The sequence below is a fragment of the Tachyglossus aculeatus genome, chromosome 7, assembly GCF_015852505.1.
Source record: "Tachyglossus aculeatus isolate mTacAcu1 chromosome 7, mTacAcu1.pri, whole genome shotgun sequence".
In the NCBI taxonomy this organism is placed as follows: Eukaryota; Metazoa; Chordata; class Mammalia; order Monotremata; family Tachyglossidae; genus Tachyglossus; species Tachyglossus aculeatus.
Window position 1 is genome coordinate 13,298,208 of NC_052072.1, and position 18,372 is coordinate 13,316,579.

The 18,372-nt window shown below is 50.4% G+C and overlaps 1 protein-coding gene across 1 annotated transcript; it reads left to right on the forward strand.

The window, feature by feature from the left end:
* The first annotated feature begins 1,209 nt into the window (after window positions 1-1,209).
* Window positions 1,210-8,964, forward strand: TNNI1 (troponin I1, slow skeletal type). Its single transcript, XM_038749089.1, has 7 exons — window positions 1,210-1,291; window positions 2,198-2,239; window positions 2,520-2,651; window positions 4,389-4,478; window positions 6,422-6,598; window positions 7,721-7,831; window positions 8,431-8,964. The coding sequence occupies exons 1-6, from the start codon at window positions 1,274-1,276 to the stop codon at window positions 7,826-7,828; spliced, it is 567 nt and encodes a 188-aa protein (XP_038605017.1). The 5' UTR covers window positions 1,210-1,273; the 3' UTR covers window positions 7,829-7,831; window positions 8,431-8,964.
* The last annotated feature ends 9,408 nt before the right edge of the window (window positions 8,965-18,372 follow it).

Below are 18,372 nucleotides of genomic sequence, written 5' to 3' on the forward strand. Positions count from 1 at the left end.
GCTTTGTCCAGGCTGCCACTCCCTTTACCTCTGGCTAGTTCTCTCTTTTTTCCCTCAAGGTGCCCTCGGCTGCCCTTCTCTGGCCCTCTTCACCCTCAGGTCCTTCCCAAATGCCACCTCTAGTGATGATAATGATGATAATAATAATAATGATGGCATTTATTAAGCACTTACTATGTGCAAAGCACTGTTCTAAGTGCTGGGGAGGTTACAAAGTGATCAGGTTGTCCCACGGGGGGCTCACAGTCTTAATCCCCATTTTACAGATGAGGTAACTGAGGCCCAGAGAAGTTAAGTGACTTGCCCAAAGTCACACAGCTGACAATTGGCAGAGCTGGGATTTGAACCCATGACCTCTGACTCCAAAGCCTGTGCTCTTTCCACTGAGCCATGCTGCTTCTCAATGATATTTGATATGATATTTGTTAAGTGCTCACTATGTGTCAAGCACTGTTCTAAATGCTGGTGTAAATACATGCTAATCAGATTGGACAGAGTCCCTGTCCCACATGGGCTCACAGTCTTAATCCCCATTTTACAGTTGAGGTAACTGAGGCACAGAGGAATTGAAATGACTTGCCCGGGGTCACACAGCAGAGAAGTGGAGGAGCTGGGATTAGAAATCAGGTCCTTCTGACTCCCAGGCGCATGCTCTATCCATTAGGCCATGCTGCTTCTCATGAAGTGACAGTAGTCCAAGAATTTTGCAGACGTATTGAGAAAACCAGCATGGTCTCATGGAAAGAGCATGGACTGGGAACCTGGATTCTAGTTCTGGCTCTGCCTTCCCCTTACCTGCTGTATGAGCTTGGGTGAGCCACTTAACTTCTCTGGGCCTCAGTTTCCTTATCTGTAAAATGGTGATAAAATACTTGTTCTCCCTTCCTCTTAGACTGTGTCTAATCCAATTACTTTTTGTGTACTACAGCACTTGGCGCATAGTAGAAGTTTAATAAATGCCATCGTTATTAGATTCCAAATTTCCCAGGACCCCTGGCCATCCACTTCCTGTCGGCCATCCCGTTCCGAAGCTTAGCAGGATCACAACCTGGTCGGTGCCAAGGAAGACTGGAAGGATGATTGACATCAGGAGGTTTTTTTCCCTTTTCATGACAATTCTTAATTGGCCAACTGCCAGGTTTTTTTTAGACCTGCTCTAATTTTGGTGAACTACTGTCTGTGGAGACCAGCCAGAGATATTCTGAGTTATCAGTGAATTCTTTTTCATCCTCATTCTTTTGTTCTTCTCTTCTCTCTCTTTTTCCTTCTCCGAATGGATCTCCAAAGGGAGGTAAGAGATTTGGGAATTGGGGGAGGAGGAGGGATGCAGGGATGTGGGGAGGAGGGGGGGAGAAGGGGCATGGGGAGGGGTCTTTCTACCCCATTGCTACACCAGAGATCACCTCCCTCCCCATCTTCGAGTGGGTGTATGTAAGCTCCTCGTGGGTGGGAAATGTCTCTATCAACTCTGTTATGTTGTACCCTCCCTAGGGCTTATTGCAATACTCTGTATCCAGAAAGTTCTCAATAAATGCCATTGATTATCTGTGAAGAAGAGAGCTGGGGTTAGGGTCCTGTGACTTTGGTCTCATTCGCATCTTGAAGACATAGAGCAGGGTTTGAAGTCATCCAACCCCTGGATGGGTCCAGAGCTGGACCCAAACAAGAGATCCAGTAAGAATCAAGGGAAAACCCTCGGGAAGACCTTCTGAACAAGGAAAGGAACACAGACAGTGAACAGGGGAGTCACTTTAGGGAAAACCCCAAAGCTTGTGGTTGTAAACCAATCGGTCCAACAATGGTATTTATTGATCACTTACTGTGCACAGAGCACTTTACTAAGCACTATCATTCCTGGAGATAATGGCTAATGCTCAGTGACCAAGGGCCAGAGCCTGCACATGAAGGTGGGCAGGGCTGGGGCATGGAAGATTTGATTGTGGGAGGGCAACTACGAAGGGTGGGTGCTGCTGTCAACAGCCTTAAGGATTCATTTTCTTTGAGGAATTGGCTGAACTGGGGATTTTGACAGCTCTGGGAAGGGGTTTAGTTTTAACATCTTAAGTACAGAAGAACATTCTGGGAATTGGCTTTCCAATGAGCTCTCCACCCATCCCCATTTTGGAATTTGGGGGAGTTGGCAGGTTGGGTGAGGGAGTCTCTGACCTGCCTCTCCCTTCCCTTCTGTTTTACTCAGAGGAAATCCAAGATTACGGCTTCACGCAAGCTCCTGCTAAAGGTGAGTCCACCCAGAATCGCCACCCAACCCAGGGTGTCCCTGAGAGTGAGATGGGGCTGGGAAGGAGGGCTGAGGAAGGGCCAGGGTCTCGGAGGGCTACTATCCCAGATGTCTCTTGGGTGGAGCAGGGTGGAGGGGAAAGAGGGTGGGCTGGGGAGAAATAAGGGAGGGGAGGAGGCTGAAGCTGGAATTGGCTGGGGGGAGGGGCAGGCCCAAGGAGAGAGGTCCTAAGCAGTTGGGGCCCATCCTTTAGTGGGTTGTCTGCTCCTGTGTGCTCTAGAGCTTGATGCTGGCCAAAGCTAAGGAGTGCTGGGAACAAGAGCGCTTGGAGAAGGAAGCTGAGAAGGAGCGCTACCTCGCCGAGCGGATCCCAACCCTTCAGACCAGGGGGCTGTCCCTCAGTGCCCTCCAGGTCAGCCACTGCCCACCCCAGGGGAAGCTGGGGCATGGCCATAGCTGTAAGGAAAGGTGGAGGTTCCAATATAGCAGCTAGGTTTCCATGGCTGTCCTCTTCCTACAACCCCTCTCCCCCCACAACTGGGTGGCATCCTGTAGGGTGGCAAGAAGTGAGGGTGAGTCATCCCTCTAGGTTCTGCCCTCCGGCACCCCCACACACTCCTCAGAGATCCAGATGTCCATCACTGCTGGGGTCACAGCAAGGGGTCATGAGAGATCCCTCCAGAGCTACTTTCCCTCCACTTCCCCCTTCATCCCTTCCTGCTTCCCTCCATTTTCTCAACTCTACTTCTTCCTACCTGATATTTCTTCCACCAAATAGAATGAACACTTCTTTGTAGGGTGGCGGGGGGCTTGGATAGAGACACCCATGATTGGTTGGTTGCACTTCACACAGTTTAGTGTCTATTGGCATTCTTCCTGGGAGCTCTGTACCCTTTCCAATCTGTTATCTCACTTTGTCCTCATCAATCAATCAATCAATCAATCGTATTTATTGAGCGCTTACTGTGTGCAGAGCACCGTACTAAGCACTTGGGAAGTACAAGTTGGCAACATATAGAAAGAGTCCCTACCCGACAGTGGGCTCACAGTCTAAAAGGGGGAGATGGAGAACAAAACCAAACATACTAACAAAATAAAATAAATAGAATAGATATGTACAAGTAAAATAAATAAATAAATAAATAGAGTAATAAATATGTACAAACATATATACATATATACAAGTGCTGTGGGGAAGGGAAGGAGGTAAGATGTGGGGGATGGAGAGGGGAACGAGGGGGAGAGGAAGGAAGGGGCTCGGTCTGGGAAGGCCTCCTGGAGGAGGTGAGCTCTCAGTAGGGCTTTGAAGAGGCCTGTCCCCACAGGGGAGGGAGGAACAGGGTGATTGCTTTCATGTTAAAAGCAAGGAAAACTAAGACCCAGATTGACTGAATGAGGCCCCTGAGGTCACAAAGCAAGTTAGGGGCAAAATAGGGATTAGAACCCAGGAGGCCCTTGTTTTCCAGTACACCTACCTTTCCTTTGCTGCCAGAGCCCTCCTCCAGGAATCTCATGTCTACACCAGACATCTTGCCTCATGACCAGCCAAAGCCTCGGCTGTGGTGACCCAACTCCCCCTCATTCCCCTCCAAGTTGCAAAGCCTCTCAGTCTCAATTAATTAATAGTATTTACTGAGTCTGTACTAAGCACTTTGGCAAGTACAGTAGAATAGCTAAACATGATCCCTGCCCTCTAAGGACCTTCAAGTTGGTGGAGAATCAGTCGATCCATCATTAGTATTTACTGAGCACTTACTCTGTGCAGAGCATTGTAATAAGTGCTTGGGAGAGAGTACAATATTGCTGGTGGATACTGTTGTGGGCGGGGAACACATCTACCAAATCTGTTATGTTGTACTCTTCTGAGTGCTTAGTTCAGTGCTCTGCCCACAGTAAGCGCTTGATAAATATGATTGATTGGTAGACAAGATCCTTTCCCTCAAGGAGATTACAAACTAGTGGAGGAGAACCAATCAGTCAATCAATGGTAATAAGCTCTTGGGAGAACACAATAGAGACTCCCTTTCTCCTATGCCCCCAATCTAGGTGCCCAACCACCCCCAACCTCCCCACACATACACACCCTCTCCTCTCCCTAACCTAATTGGGCTGTTCCACCATCAGTTTCCCTCTCTCCGTTTCCCCCCAGGACTTGTGCCGGGAACTGCACGAGAAGGTGGAAGTGGTGGACGAAGAGAGGTATGACATCGAGGCCAAGTGTGTCCACAACACCCGAGAGGTGAGGGTCCAGGGCCAGGCGGACGGAGACTTCAGCTGGCTGAGCGGCCCAGTGATGATGATGTCGATGATGGCGGTGGGGAGGATGAGCCCCTGTCCTGAAGCTTCAGGCCTGAGACTTTGCACAGGAGGGAGTAAATTTCAGTGCTGGTCGCTTGTGTGCTGTCTTCTTCCTGCAGGCTATGTCTCCCCTGGGGCCTGAGATGTCACAAGAAAATGGGTGGGAAGGGGTGTGGTGCATTGCCACTAGCAAATGCACTTCCACCCGTGTTATCTGGGTACAGACAGAGCTGGGCTTAGAACCCAGGTCTCCTGAATCTAGGAGCACAGCGCTCTCTCATACATGACCTCGGGGGGCAGGTCTTAAGGACCTCTCTGAGGCATCTTCAAGCTCAACTTCTGCACCATTGTATGCTGGCAGATTCTGAACTGCAGTGTGACCTTGTGGAACCAAATGGTCCTAATCCCAGCTCTGTTGCTTGCCTGCTGTGTGACCTTGGAAAAGTCACTTAAGTTATCTGTGACTTAGTTTCCTCAACTGTAAATGGGATTTCAATATCAGTTCTCCCTCCTACTTAGAATGTCAGCCCCAACCCCAGGAATTAGAACAGTGCTTGACACATACCATTAAAAAAAAAAACCCAACGACTCTTTCCCACAAGGCCAGGGATGAGAATAACTCTCTAGACCACAGATTCCCAATCTACCAACCCCAGGGTTGGCAGGTATCTGCATCTGAGTAAACAAACATTCAGCACAGATTTCCAAAATAATGATGGCTTATTAATAATGATAATAATAATATTTGTTAAGTGCTTACTAGGTGTCAAGCATTGTTCTCAGTGCCAGAGTAGATACAAGCTAATCAGGTTGGACACAGGCCCTGTCCCACATAGGGCTCACAGTCTTAATCCCCATTTTACAGGTGAGGTAACAGGCACAGAAAAGTAAAGTGACTTGCCCAAGGTCACACAGCAGACAAGTGGTGGAGCCAGGATTAGAACTAACGTCCTTCTGATTCTCCATCCTATGCTCTATCCAATGGACCATGCTGCTTCCCATATTAAGCACTTGCTATTTGACAAGCGCTGGGAAAGGTACAAAGAAAACAGATCAGGTCCAGTTCTTGTCCCCACTGGAGCCCATGGTCTAATAGGTCATGATAGCAGGTATTTTAGCCCCATTTTGCAGTCTAGAGAGGTTAAGTGACTCACCCAAGGTGATATGGCAGGTCAGTGGAAGGGCTTAATTTAGGACCTGGGTCTTCTGACTTCATGTCCCCACTAGATCACTTTGCCACTCTTTTAGGGAAAGAACAAGCTGATTTCAGGAGTCTAAGATCCTTTTCCCCTAGGGGCACCTCAAGTTGTAAAGTAAATTATTCATTATAAAATAGTGGTATTTGTTAAACACTTACTATGTGCCAAACACTGAGGTAAATACAATACAGACAGATCAGACAGTCCATGTTCCACATGGCACTTAGTACAGTGCTCTGCACAAGGTAAGCACTCAATAAATATGATTGAATGAATAAATGAATGAATGGGACTCACAGAAAGCTGGGCAACAGATATTTAGTCCCCATTTTACAGGTGAGGAAACTAATGTGTAGAAAGGCTAAGTGACTTGCCCAAGGTCACACAGCAGATAAATGGCAGAGCAGGGATTAGAACTCAGGTCCCCTGATTCCCAGGCCTATGCTTTTTTTCCTAGGCCACGTTGCTGCCTCTTTTTTTGCTGGCAGAAAGCAGGATTTCCTGTGGGGAAGTGGGTTTGTGGTTGTTTTCTCAGCTCATGTTCTGTGGTCCCAAGGTCTCAGCTTCCTGAAAGGCACAGGAGGCTGTTGGAAGCAGCAGGCAGGGCCGGATCTTGTCTGGCAGTGAAGCTCGTGCTGAAGTCTCTAGCCTCTGGGTGCTGAGTCTCTCTCCCTTCCCCCTGCAGATCAAAGATCTGAAGCTGAAGGTGATGGACCTGCGGGGGAAGTTCAAGCGCCCCCCTCTACGCCGGGTTCGGGTCTCGGCTGATGCCATGCTCCGGGCCCTGCTTGGCTCCAAGCACAAGGTGTCCATGGACCTGAGAGCCAACCTCAAGTCGGTCAAGAAGGAGGATTCGGAGAAGGTGGGGGTCACTACCAACCACCTCTGAGTCAGAGCCCTGACTCCCTTTCACTGGAAATGGGCAAGGGGAGGGGCCATAGAATAAGGACAGGGCCAGCCCACAGGGTGCCAGAGCAACCACAGTGTACATCCCTACTCATCCAAGATTACTTCCCTTGTCCCCTGAGGGACAAACAATACCCTCTGCTGGTGAGTTTCAGATTCACCTCACCACAGGTACCCAACTCTGGTGAAGCTACCAGCCCTCCCTAGGTGTAGAAAGGAGGAGAGCCCAGTTTTAGCATCTGAGGATCACACGTTGGGGGCTCCATTAGGTAACTGGGAGGTTCTCATTCTGGGAAGAAAGCCGCCAACTCCACTCCCACCCCTGCCCCTTTCCTGGGTGTCTCGGCTCTGACTCCTGAAAACTACAGTGTGGCAGGATCCGGGAGCAGGGCAGGGTCGAGGCAGGAAAGGAGTGTGACCTCCCCCAGGATTAAAGTCCAGTTTGCCTGAGGACTGGGTTTATGGGCCTGGGTATCCAGGATCTAAGCCAAAGTCTGAACAATCCGGAGAGCTCAAAAAGTGCAAATCAGAGGATTGGGGTCATGGTAGAGGGCACAGAGAGTCCCTGCCTGGAGAAATACCGAGGCTAATGGGTGACAGGTCAGGCACTGGGACCACCCAAGCCCGTAAAGACAGACAGGGACAGAAAGGACAAGCCTGAATTGAAGAGAAGAGGAGTTGGACATGGATTGATGGGTCAGAGGACAAAGAGGTGGATGGTAGATCGGTCAGTCAGTCAATCATATTTATTGAACACTTACCATATGCAGAGTACTGTAATGAATGCTTAGGAGAGTACAGTATAATAGTAAACAGACACATTCCCTGCCCACAATAAGCTTACTGTCTAGAGGGGGAGACAGGCATTAATATAAATAAATGCATTACAGATTTGTACTCAAGTGCTGTGGGGCTGGGAGGAGGGATGAATAAAGGGAGCAAGGCAGTGTGGTGCAGAAAGAAGTGGGAGAAGAGGAAAGGAGGGCTTAGTCAGGGAAAGCCTCTTAGACAAGATGTGCCTTAAAACTGTCATCCTGGGTGAGCCCTCCCCCACTCCTCACCCTACATGTCCCTCCAGGAGCGCCCGGTGGAGGTGGGTGACTGGCGGAAGAATGTTGAGGCCATGTCTGGCATGGAGGGACGGAAGAAGATGTTTGATGCTGCCAAGTCTCCAACTACCCAATGAAAGGTAGTGAGTGAGGCCCTGTGGGCCCTCCAGCCCCCTCGTCACCCCCACTCTCTGCTCCACCCCACCCACCCCCGCCGCCAACTCCTCATGGCTGTGGTCGCCATGAGGTTGAGCCCGGGAGTCTTGGAGATGCTCTGGAAGTGGGGGCTGTGCTGAGATGGGGGCAGGGACAGGAGTTTAGGAAGAGGGGGCATGCCTGGCTGTGAAAGGGTGGGATGGAGCCTGGGAAGCTGGGGGCATGGCTGGCTATCATGGGGCAGAGGAGCTTGGGAGAGATGGGGCGTATCTTGGCTGGAATGAGGGGGAAGATACAGGGATGGAACCAGGAAGTATTGGGGAGGAGCTGTGTGAGTGGTTTAGGAGGAGTACCATAGCCACTAAAGGGCACACTGATATTTACTGAGCACTTGGGTGCAGAGCACAATTGAATTTTTAGACATTATCCCTGCCCACATGGAGCATACAGTCTTTGGACTATTTCAGCACAGCCCTCCCTGGGAGAGGGTCCTCAGGTTCAGTTGACCAAGGGGGAAATCCAGCATCTCACCCTCTTTCCTACTCCTCATTCTAGGAAGATGCTCTCTGACTTTTTCTTCTAGGTGGGTTTTCCTGACTGAACTGTAGCAACAGCCCTTGCCCACTGACCCTGCCTGCACTCACGCCCCTCCTCCCGGCCCCCACCGAGAGCAGTCCTTCAAATGCTTCTGCCGGATCTCGTGTCCTGGGCCTCCTGGGTCTAGCCTCACGGCCATCGCCAGATACTACGACCCTGGGCTGCAGCCCCCAGTGAAGCCGGCCAGGGAAGCGGACTTGGAGCACCCAGTGTGGGAGGAACCTAGGCTGAGGCCCTACCTGAGGCTGCAGCTCGACCCCAGGCTACGGGCTTGACCTGAGGTTTCATCTCAGCCCCTGCCAAGCCAGGAAGGTCCCAGAGCTCATTCTTCCCCGTGGCATCCCTGCCATTCTCTCCCCAACTCACCCTGCCCACCTGCCCACAGGGGGCTTCCCCGCATCTCTGCCAGGCTGGTGCCAGGCTGGCAACCTCCCCCCCCAAACCCCTCCCAACCCTCTCACCCTCTTCTCTGTTCTTGTCTCACCCTTTCCCTTCCATCCACTTTTCAGGTGTGACTCCTTGCCTGTACATTAAAAGAAGCCATCTCCTGGCAGGTTGGAGGTTCTTGTGGTTATTCATTCATTCATTCAATCATATTTATTGAGTGCTTACTGTGTGCAGAGCACTGTACTAAGTGCTTGGGTTATTGCTTTGGGTGGGGGTGGGAGGCCACCACACAATTCCTAGGGCCCTTCCCTTTGGCCAGCCCTTCTCCCCTCCATCTCTCCCAGCCTGTGAAACAGTGCTGGGAGGATTGTCCCCCTGTAGAGCATGGGAAAGATACAACAGAAGACACCGGCGGAGCAGACTGGCTCTGCCACTGACTTGCTGTGTGTCCTGGAGAATATCCCTCTCCCCCTCTGTGCTCCAGTTTCCTGCAGGTGATTGGTAGGGTTGGAACCAGAGTCATATTCAAAGAATGAGGTCTGGGAGGATGTTTTGTGAACACGTCAGAGAAAGAAAATCCTCCAAGAAGTCCTAGCTTCAGTGTCTCCATTTCGCATAATTCGTTCATTCTCCTATTCAATCGAATTTATTGAGGGCTTACTGAGTGCAGAGCACTTTACTAAATGCTTGAGAGAGTACAATACAACAGTAAACTGCCACATTCCCTGCCCACAATGAGCTTTAATAGTTGTTTCCTGGGAAGCCAGAACAGGGTGGCCCCAGGAACTGCAGGTGGGGAAATGGGGTTTACAGCTATTTTACAGTCACTTGATCCAACTCCAATTCCAGTAACAATGATAATAATAACTGTGGGCTTTGTGAAGTGCCTCCTAAGTGCCAAGCACCGGTAGGGTAGATATAGTGCGATAAGTTTTAATCCCTGTCCCACTGGCAGTCTAAGGTGAGAGAAAAGGGATTTAGTCATCATCATCATCATCAATCGTATTTACTGAGCGCTTACTATGTGCAGAGCACTGTACTAAGCGCTTGGGAAGTACAAATTGGCAACATATAGAGACAGTCCCTACCCAACAGTGGGCTCACAGTCTAAAAGAGTGGGCTCACAGTCTAAAAGTCCCCTTTTAAAGATGAAGCAACTGAGGCACAAAGAAGTTAAGTGATTTGCCAAAGGTCACACAACAGGCAAATGGTGGAACCTGAATGAGAGCCCAGGTCTCTTCCCGATCCTGGGCTCTTTTCACTAGGCAACCCTGTTTTTCTAATTTTCCAAATATACTCATTTCTAGCCAAGGCCCTTTCCGATGTCCACGGCTTTGTCCTAGTTTCCTAAAACCTCGTTAGGCCTAGATGGGCAAGAGGTTCCTAATCGCCCTCGGCCTAGGATTGACGCCCTCTGGGCTGTCCAAGAACCCGAAGATCCCTTGCAGTTTTGTAAATCGCGACTAGATGGCGCCTCCATAATTCTAGGGCAGGGATTCTCCCACTTCATCTCAGTCAATCGCATTTATTGAGCCCTTACTATGAGCAGTGCACTGTACTAAGCGCCTGGGAGAGTACACTGTAACAGAGTTAGATACATTTCCTGCCCACAGCAAGGTTTCAGTCTAGAGAGGGAAACAGGCATTAATATGAATACATAAATTACAGATGTGTACATAAGTTTTGAGGGTGAGGTGAATAAAGGGAGCAAATCCAAGTTCAAGAGCGATGCAAAAGGGAGTGGTAGGAAGAGGAAGAGGGAGGAAGAGGAAATAAGGGCTTAGTCGGGAAAGGCCTCTTGGAGGAGATGTGATTTTAATAAGTCTCCTCCCACCTCCCCTACAATTAGAAAAAGGGAGGGGGCCCCAGGGGGCAGGAAGAGGACACCTCCAAGTAGTAGATGAGGGGAAAGGAGAGAGCAACCTCTAGTAGCCAGTTGACAGGACCCTCTTTGGCCTGAGTGAACCCAGGGCCTCTGTGGGAAAAGTCAGGCTTGACAAACTCAGCTCAACCAGTTCCAGTCAGGCAGTCAGTCAGTCAATTGTATTTATCGAGAGCTTACTGTGCTAAGCGCTTGGGAGAGTACAGTAGCACAATATAATAGACACATTCCCTGCCCACAATGAGTTTACTCACTGCGCTGCCACATGTCTGTCTCCCTCTCCAGATAGTAGAGCATGGACTTGGGAGTCAGAAGGTCATGGGTTCTAATCCCAGCTCTGACACTTGTCTGCTGTGTGACCTTGGGCAAGTCACTTCATTTCTCTGAGCCTCAGTTACCTCATCTGTAAAATGGGGCTTGAGACTGTGAGCCTCACATGGAACAGGGACTGTGTCCAACCCAATTTGCTTCTATGCACCCCCAGGCTTAGTACAGTGTCTGGCACCTAGTTAGCGCTTAAAAATACACCATCATTAATATAAATAGATAAATTACAGATAATAACATAAGTACATAAACCACACAGCCAAGCTCTGCCACTCCTCCCACCCATCCACCTGCTCTCCCAACCGCTATCAATGTAAACTCCGGAAGAAAGAGGCAGAGACCAGTAGACCTGGCCCCATGTTGACTGGCTGTTCCTTTAAAGGTCTGGAAGTTGGAGAAGGGGACTACCATGAGTGGGCATTGGGGCAAGGATCTGGCCCTTCCCACCTGCCCAACGGGAGAAGTCTGGGGAACCTGCTGAGATTAGGAGCTCCCAAGGACATTGGCACCTGGGCACCCTGCCCAGCCTATCCTGAACACCCACCAGCCCTGCCCTCCCTGTCCCACTCCAACTCTGATTGGAGAATCCTGGGCACTGGAAAACTTCCAGAAGAAAACTGCTTCTGTGATAGCCCTTTTTTAGTGCCCAATCTTTGACCCCATGCCAAGCACCCCTGGGTGCTGAGTTAGAGCAGCCCGGGGGGCCACAAAACCCAAGTTGAGAATCAGCCCTCTTGCTATGGGAAGTGAGGAACAGAGACAGGGAGAGCTAAAAGTAAGTGGAGAGAGGATAGAAGCAGGGACTCAGCTGGGAATTCTGCCAGAAGGGCCAAACAAAACCCTAGAGTCTTTGAGCTGAAAATATATTCCCCAGGTAATACCTCCTATCTCTCTTGTGGCTGCCCCTCACCCAAAGTGGACACAATTAAAGATTGCCCAGGACTTCCCAAAGTTTAACCCTACTTGGAAGGTAGGGACTTCTGAGTGCCCATGAGGCCCTCGCACTGAACTAGGCAGACTCTCAGCTCCTCCCCCTGGGGTGGTTTTGTCCTCTGCAGAAGACTTGTGGCCCCCGGCATCTGTGGCCCAGCTTCCACTCCCAGAAGAATCAGATCAGGCTGGTGAATCATGGAAAGCGGCTTGATCTAGGGGAAAGAACACTGGCCTGGAACCTAGGTTCTAATCCCAGCTCTGCCCTTTGCCTGCTGTGACCTTGGGTGACTCATTTCACTTTTCTGGGCCTATGTTTCCTCCTCTTTAAAATGGGGATTCAATTCCTGTTCTCTCTCCTACTTAGACTGTAATCTCCATATGGTGCAGAAACTGTATCCAACTTGATTGTCTTGTAACTACCTTAGTGCTTAATACAGTGCTTGGCACAGAGAAGGCTCTTGAAAAGTACCACACAATTATTGTTAATGGGGTGGTTGATATGAAACTCTTCCAACAATCTCGTCCCACCCTGCTTCCAGACAATGAGTGTGTAAAACTCTAGAATGGCTTGCTAAGGGTGATTGTGTGTCTCCCTCACAAGAGATTTGGGAAAGGGCCAGGTGCAGTCTGGTGGAAAGCCAGGGGTGGATGAAATAATCTCTGGAGGGCTTGGCCAGCCAAAGGTCTTCAACGCCTCTATGCTGGGTTGGGGCTGCTGAACTTGGAGCCCTAGAGTGATCAAATATACTCAGAGTGAAGCAAGGTGTGGAGGAAGAAGAAAAAATATTTGGAGAGCATTGGGGATGGGGTGGAGTGGGGATACAGGAGAAGGGAGGAGGAAGGGGCAGGTGGAGAAGGGAGTCTGGGAACACAAGAGGCAAGGCAGGCAGAGGCAGGGGAGAGGGACAACCGAGGAGAGGAGGGGCACTAGAAGACTGCAGAGGGGACCCTAGTGGGGGAGAGGTATCTGTGTGAGAGCAGGAAAGGGACACTAGGAGGGAAGGAGGTAGGGGAGAGCAGGGAAAGTTCAGAGGGGTATAGGAAGTAGGGAGTGGGCAGGAAGAGGGCAGGGGATGGGCAGGGGAAAAAAGTTTAGGGAGAGGTAGGGGAAGGGCAGCAGGGGAGTGCACTCTCAGCACTGTGAGTTAGCAGAGGCTGCGAAGAGCCCAACCCTGATGTGCCTGAGAATTCCAGTGGTGGAGGACCTGGGAAGTGGTGGGAAAAGAATGGGAGCTGGGGCCTCTTCTGGTCTCTTAACTTGGAATGAATTACAGGCCACTTAGCACCAGACTTTGGAAGAGAGAAACAGGGTGGCCTGATGGAGAAAGCATGGGCCTGGAAGTCAGAAGGACCTGGGTTCTAACCCAGGCTTCTCCACTTGTCCACTGTGTGACCTTGGGTATGTCACTTAACTTCTCTGTGACTGAGTGACCTCATCTGTAAAATGGGGATTAAGAATAGAGGCCCATGATGGACATGGACTATCTACCCAGGGCTTAGTATAGTGCCTGACACATAGTAAGTGCTTAACAAATACTATAAAAAGGGGGAAAAACAGGAGTGCTGGTGTGTTCTCCTCAGTGGTATGGCAGCCCAGCAACACCAGTCTCTCTGGACTTGGCTTCCCTCTCGGTTTGTGAGGGCTGGTGGGGGGAACAAAGTAGGGAGGAGTCCAAGCAGTAGTTGCCAGGTCACTGACTCTGGGTCCTCCCCCCAATGCCCATAATGGTGGACCCCATGTAATACCACACCTAAATTTTTCCCCCCTCAGAGTGTTGAAACTGGAAGGGGGTGGGCAAGGGGTTTGGACTCTAACCAGCTGGGGCTGGGGGCTGGGCCCCACGGGGGGTTGGAGAAAGGAAGAAGGAAGTAAGGAGGGCAGAGGAGAGGACAACCAGAGAAGGGAGAAGGCATGAAGAGAGAAAAGAAGTGAGTGAAGAGAGGAGCCTGAGAAGGGAAGTAGTAGTGACAGTGTTTATTAAATGCTCATTTGTGCAGAGCACTGTACTAAATGCTGAGAGAATACATAGGTGGGATTAGTGCTTAGTATGGTGGAGGGTGGAGGACGCTTACAATCAAAGAAAGGTCAGAGCCCAGGAAAGGAGAAAGGAGAGGTAACAAGGGGAGGGGAGCGAAGAGGCAAGGGGATGGGAGAGAGGCAAGGAGCTGAGGGGAGAGATGGGGGGGAAGGAAAGGGGAAGCCTAGAGGGGGAGGGGAGAGGTGGGAGAAGAAAAGAGGGGAAGAGATGAGAGGTGAGGGGAGTGAGGAGGGGAGGGGAAAGGTGAGGGAGAGAGGGGAAGGGAAGAGGTGCGTGCAGGGAGAGGCAAGAAGTCAGTCTGTCAGTCATATTTATTGAGCATTTACTGTGTACAGAGCAGAGTATTAAACACTTGGGAGAGTACAATATAACAATATTAGCAGACACATGCCCTGCCCACAGTGAGCAGTGGAGGGTGAGCAAGGAAAGGAGGAAGAGGCCGGGATCTTTTCCTCCTGGGACAGGGCAATGCTCCAGCTGGACCAAAGTGCTGAGCCTGGCAGGGAGTGGGAAGTCAATGATTAGCTTGGCTGCCCCCCAACAGCGCCCTGGCTGCTCCCCCACAGAGCCCCAGCCACCCCCCACGTGGTTCCTGTCACCCGCTGGCCAGGCTGTGGCCGAGCCTCGTTCCGCATGGGTGAGAGCCTGCTGCAGCCACCATTCATTCATTCATTCATTCAATCGTATTTATTGAGCGCTTACTGTGTGCAGAACACTGTACTAAGTGCTTGGGAAGTACAAGTTGGCAAAATATAGAGATGGTCCCTACCCAACAGTGGGCTCATAGTCTAGAAGGGGGAGACAGACAACAAAACAAAACATATACAGGTGCTGTGGGGAGGGGAAGGAGGTAAGGTGGGGGGGATGGGGATGGGGAGGAGGGGGAGAGGAAGAGGGGGAGAGAAAGGACACCTATAGGCTAAACTCAGTATTAATGACAAGAAAATTAGGTCCTAATCGCACTGAAGGAATATTTTTGCAACATGGATTCAATGGACAAGATGTATGTTTATGGGGAAACAACATGAGCCCGGGCTTGGGAGTCAGAAGGACCTGGGTTCCAATGCCCGCTCCACGATGTGCCTGCTGTGTGAACCTGGGCAAGTCACTTCACTTCTCTGGGCCTCAGTTACCTTATCTGTAAAATAGAGATTGAGACTGAAAGTCCCATGTGGGACAGGGACTATGTCTAACCTAATTAAGTTGTATCTACCCCAGTGCTTAGTAAAAATACCATAAAAGAACGCAGCTGTTGATCTGATGATCTGACAAGTGGTGACCAAAAGGAGAGAGTCAGAGGAAAGATCTTTCCCTCTATGCCCACCATCTCTTTCCCCTAATGACCCGGCCATACACTTCATTAACAAAATTGACACCATCAGGTGTGATCTCCCTAAAATATCCTCTGGTCCTCTTCAGTCACCCACTCTTCCTCTTCCCTCTTCTACTCTCCCAATATTCCCAGCAGTATCTCAAGAAATGATCTCTCACCAACTCTCTAATCTATGCCCTCCACCTGCACTTCTGACCGCATTTCTTCATACCTATTAAAACACTTGCCCCCTACCTTCTTCACTCTTTAGCTGCCATCTTCATCTGTTCATTTTCCCAATGGACATTTTCCCCATGTTTTCAAACACACTTATCCCTTACCCTAAAAAGTCCTCCCTTGACCCCATGGCTCCCTCCAGTTTTCATCCCAGCTCCCTCCTACCATTCCTCTCCAAACTCTTTGAGCGAGTTGTCTACACTTGCTGTCTCTATTTTCATTCCTCCAATTTTCTCCTGGATCTCCTCCAGTTTGGTTTCTGCACACTTCACTCCACAGAAACAGCTCTTCCCAACACGGATAAGGCCCTTCGTTATTGCTGGAAAAGACCATGGATTGTCCATTATCCAAGACTGAACTCCTTATCTTCCCGCCACAGGGAGCAGCTCATCTTCTGCAGGCCCTGACCGGCAGCTGGGGCATTTAGGAACCCCTATCAAGAGACTCCTCTTCAGGGACTTCAAAGCAAGCATCTCTGGGGGTTAATAATTATAATGATGGCATTTGCTAAGCGCTCACTGTGTGCCAAACACTGGTCTAAGCTCTTGGAAGTATACAAGGTGATCAGGTTGTCCCCCGTGGGACTTACAGTCTTCATCGCTGTTTTCCAGGTGAGGGAACTGAGGCCCAGAGAAGTTAAGTGACTTGCCCAAAGTCACACAGCTGACAAGTGGCGGAGCCGGGATTTGAACCCATGACCTCTGACTCCAAAGCCCATGCTCTTTCCACTGAGCCATGCTGATTATAATTATTATTATTATTATTATTATTATTATTAGAACCCAGGGACTCTGACTCCCAGGTCTTCTAGACTGTGAGCCTGTTGCTGGGTAGGGACCGTGTCTATATGTTGACAACTTGTACTTCCCAAGCGCCTAGTACAGTGCTCTGCACACAGTAAGCGCTCAATAAATACGATTGAATGAATGAATGAATGAATGGTCTTCTATCCCGGTTCTCCCCGCCCCCCTCAGCCTGGGAGCCCAGTGAGGGACAGGGACGGTGACCTAATAATCTTGTATCTATTCCAGTGTCTAGAACCGTATTGAGTACCTAGTAAGGCCTTAACAAATAGGATGATAATTAGCGCTTAGAACAGTGCTTGGCACATAGTAAGCGCTTAACAAATACCATAATTATAATTGTTACCGGCGGCAGGAGAGGAGCAGGGAAGATGAGAGGCGTGGGGGAGGAGGAGGGAGGGAGAAGGTGAGTCGCCTTGTAGTCATTTCAGTTGTGTAAGAAAATCTGAGCCAGAGAGAGGGGTGCGGGCCCCAGGTAGGGTGCGGTGGTAGGGCGCGGTGCTTAGGGAGCGACAAGGTAATGTGGGAAGAAGTATGGTGTAGTGGATTAAGCCTGGGCCTGGAAGTCAAAAGGTCATGGGTTCTAATTCCGACTCTGCCGCTTGTCTGCTGTGTGACCTTGGGCAAGTCACTTCACTTCTGTGGACCTCAGTTACCTCATCTGTAAAATGGGGATTGGGAGTGGGAGCCCCAAGTGGGACAGGGACTGTAAGTCTTCTAGACTGTGAGCCCACTGTTGGGTAGGGACCGTCTCTATATGTTGCCAACTTGTACTTCCCAAGTGCTTAGTACAGTGCTTTGCACACAGTAAGTGCTCAATAAATACGACTGAATGAATGAATGCAATAATAATATAATGATATTTGTTAAGCGTTTACTATGTGCCAAGTACTGTTCCAAGTGCTGGGGGAGATACAAGGGAATATTTGCTCGTAACCACCCCAACGCCTGGCACATAGTAATAATAATAATAATGATGGCATTTGTTAAGCGCTTACTATGTGCAAAGCACTGTTCTAAGCGCTGGGGGGATACAAGGTGATCAGGTTGTCCCAAGTCCCCTTTTATAGATGAGGTAACTGAGGCTCAGAGAAGTGAAGTGACTTGCCCAAGGTCACACAGCAGACATGTGGCGGAGCCGGGATTAGAACCCATGACTTCTGACTCCCAAGCCTGTGCTCTTTCCACTGAGCCACGCTGCTTCTCTGCGCTTAACAAATACCACCATTATTATTATTTTTATTATTACTAGTTTGAAGAAGGGTTTGAAACCGGGCGGCAGCCGGTCGGACAGGTTCCCCAGCAGGAAGGGGGGCATCCGTCCGGACTGCTCGTCAGCCAAGCCCAGGGCCCGGGGGGTGATGAGGATGATGATGGCATTTATTAAGCGCTTACTATGTGCAAAGCATCATCATCATCATCATCATTAATCGTATTTATTGAGCGCTTACTGTGTGCAGAGCACTGTACTAAGCGCTTGGGAAGTACAAATTGGCAACATATAGAGACAGTCCCTACCCAACAGTGGGCTCACAGTCTAAAAGCACTGTTCTAAGCGCTGGGGAGTATACAAAGTGTTTAGGTTGCCCCACGTGGGGCTCACAGACAATCCCCATTTCACAGATGAGGGAACTGAGGCACAGAGAAGTCAAGTGACTTGCCCAAAGTCACACAGCTGACAAGTGGCGGGATCGGGATTTGAACCCATGACCTCTGACTCCAAAGCCCGTGCTCTTTCCACTGAGCCACGCTGCTGGGGGAAAGGGCCAGGGGCCACTCGGGCCCCCGGGGGAGCCTCGCCCTGGGTTTGGGTGGCACCCCAATGTTTCCAACGGTGCCGCTGGTCGGCACATTACGGGCCGGCGGGGCGGGGCCCGGTGGCGCCCACCTGGAGGGGTCCGAGGACCAGGTGAGGAGGGGCGGGACCAGGTGAGGAGGGAGGGGAGGGACCAGGTGAGGAGGGAGGGGAGGGGCCGAGGCGAAGGGCACTCCTGGGGCCGTCCTCGGC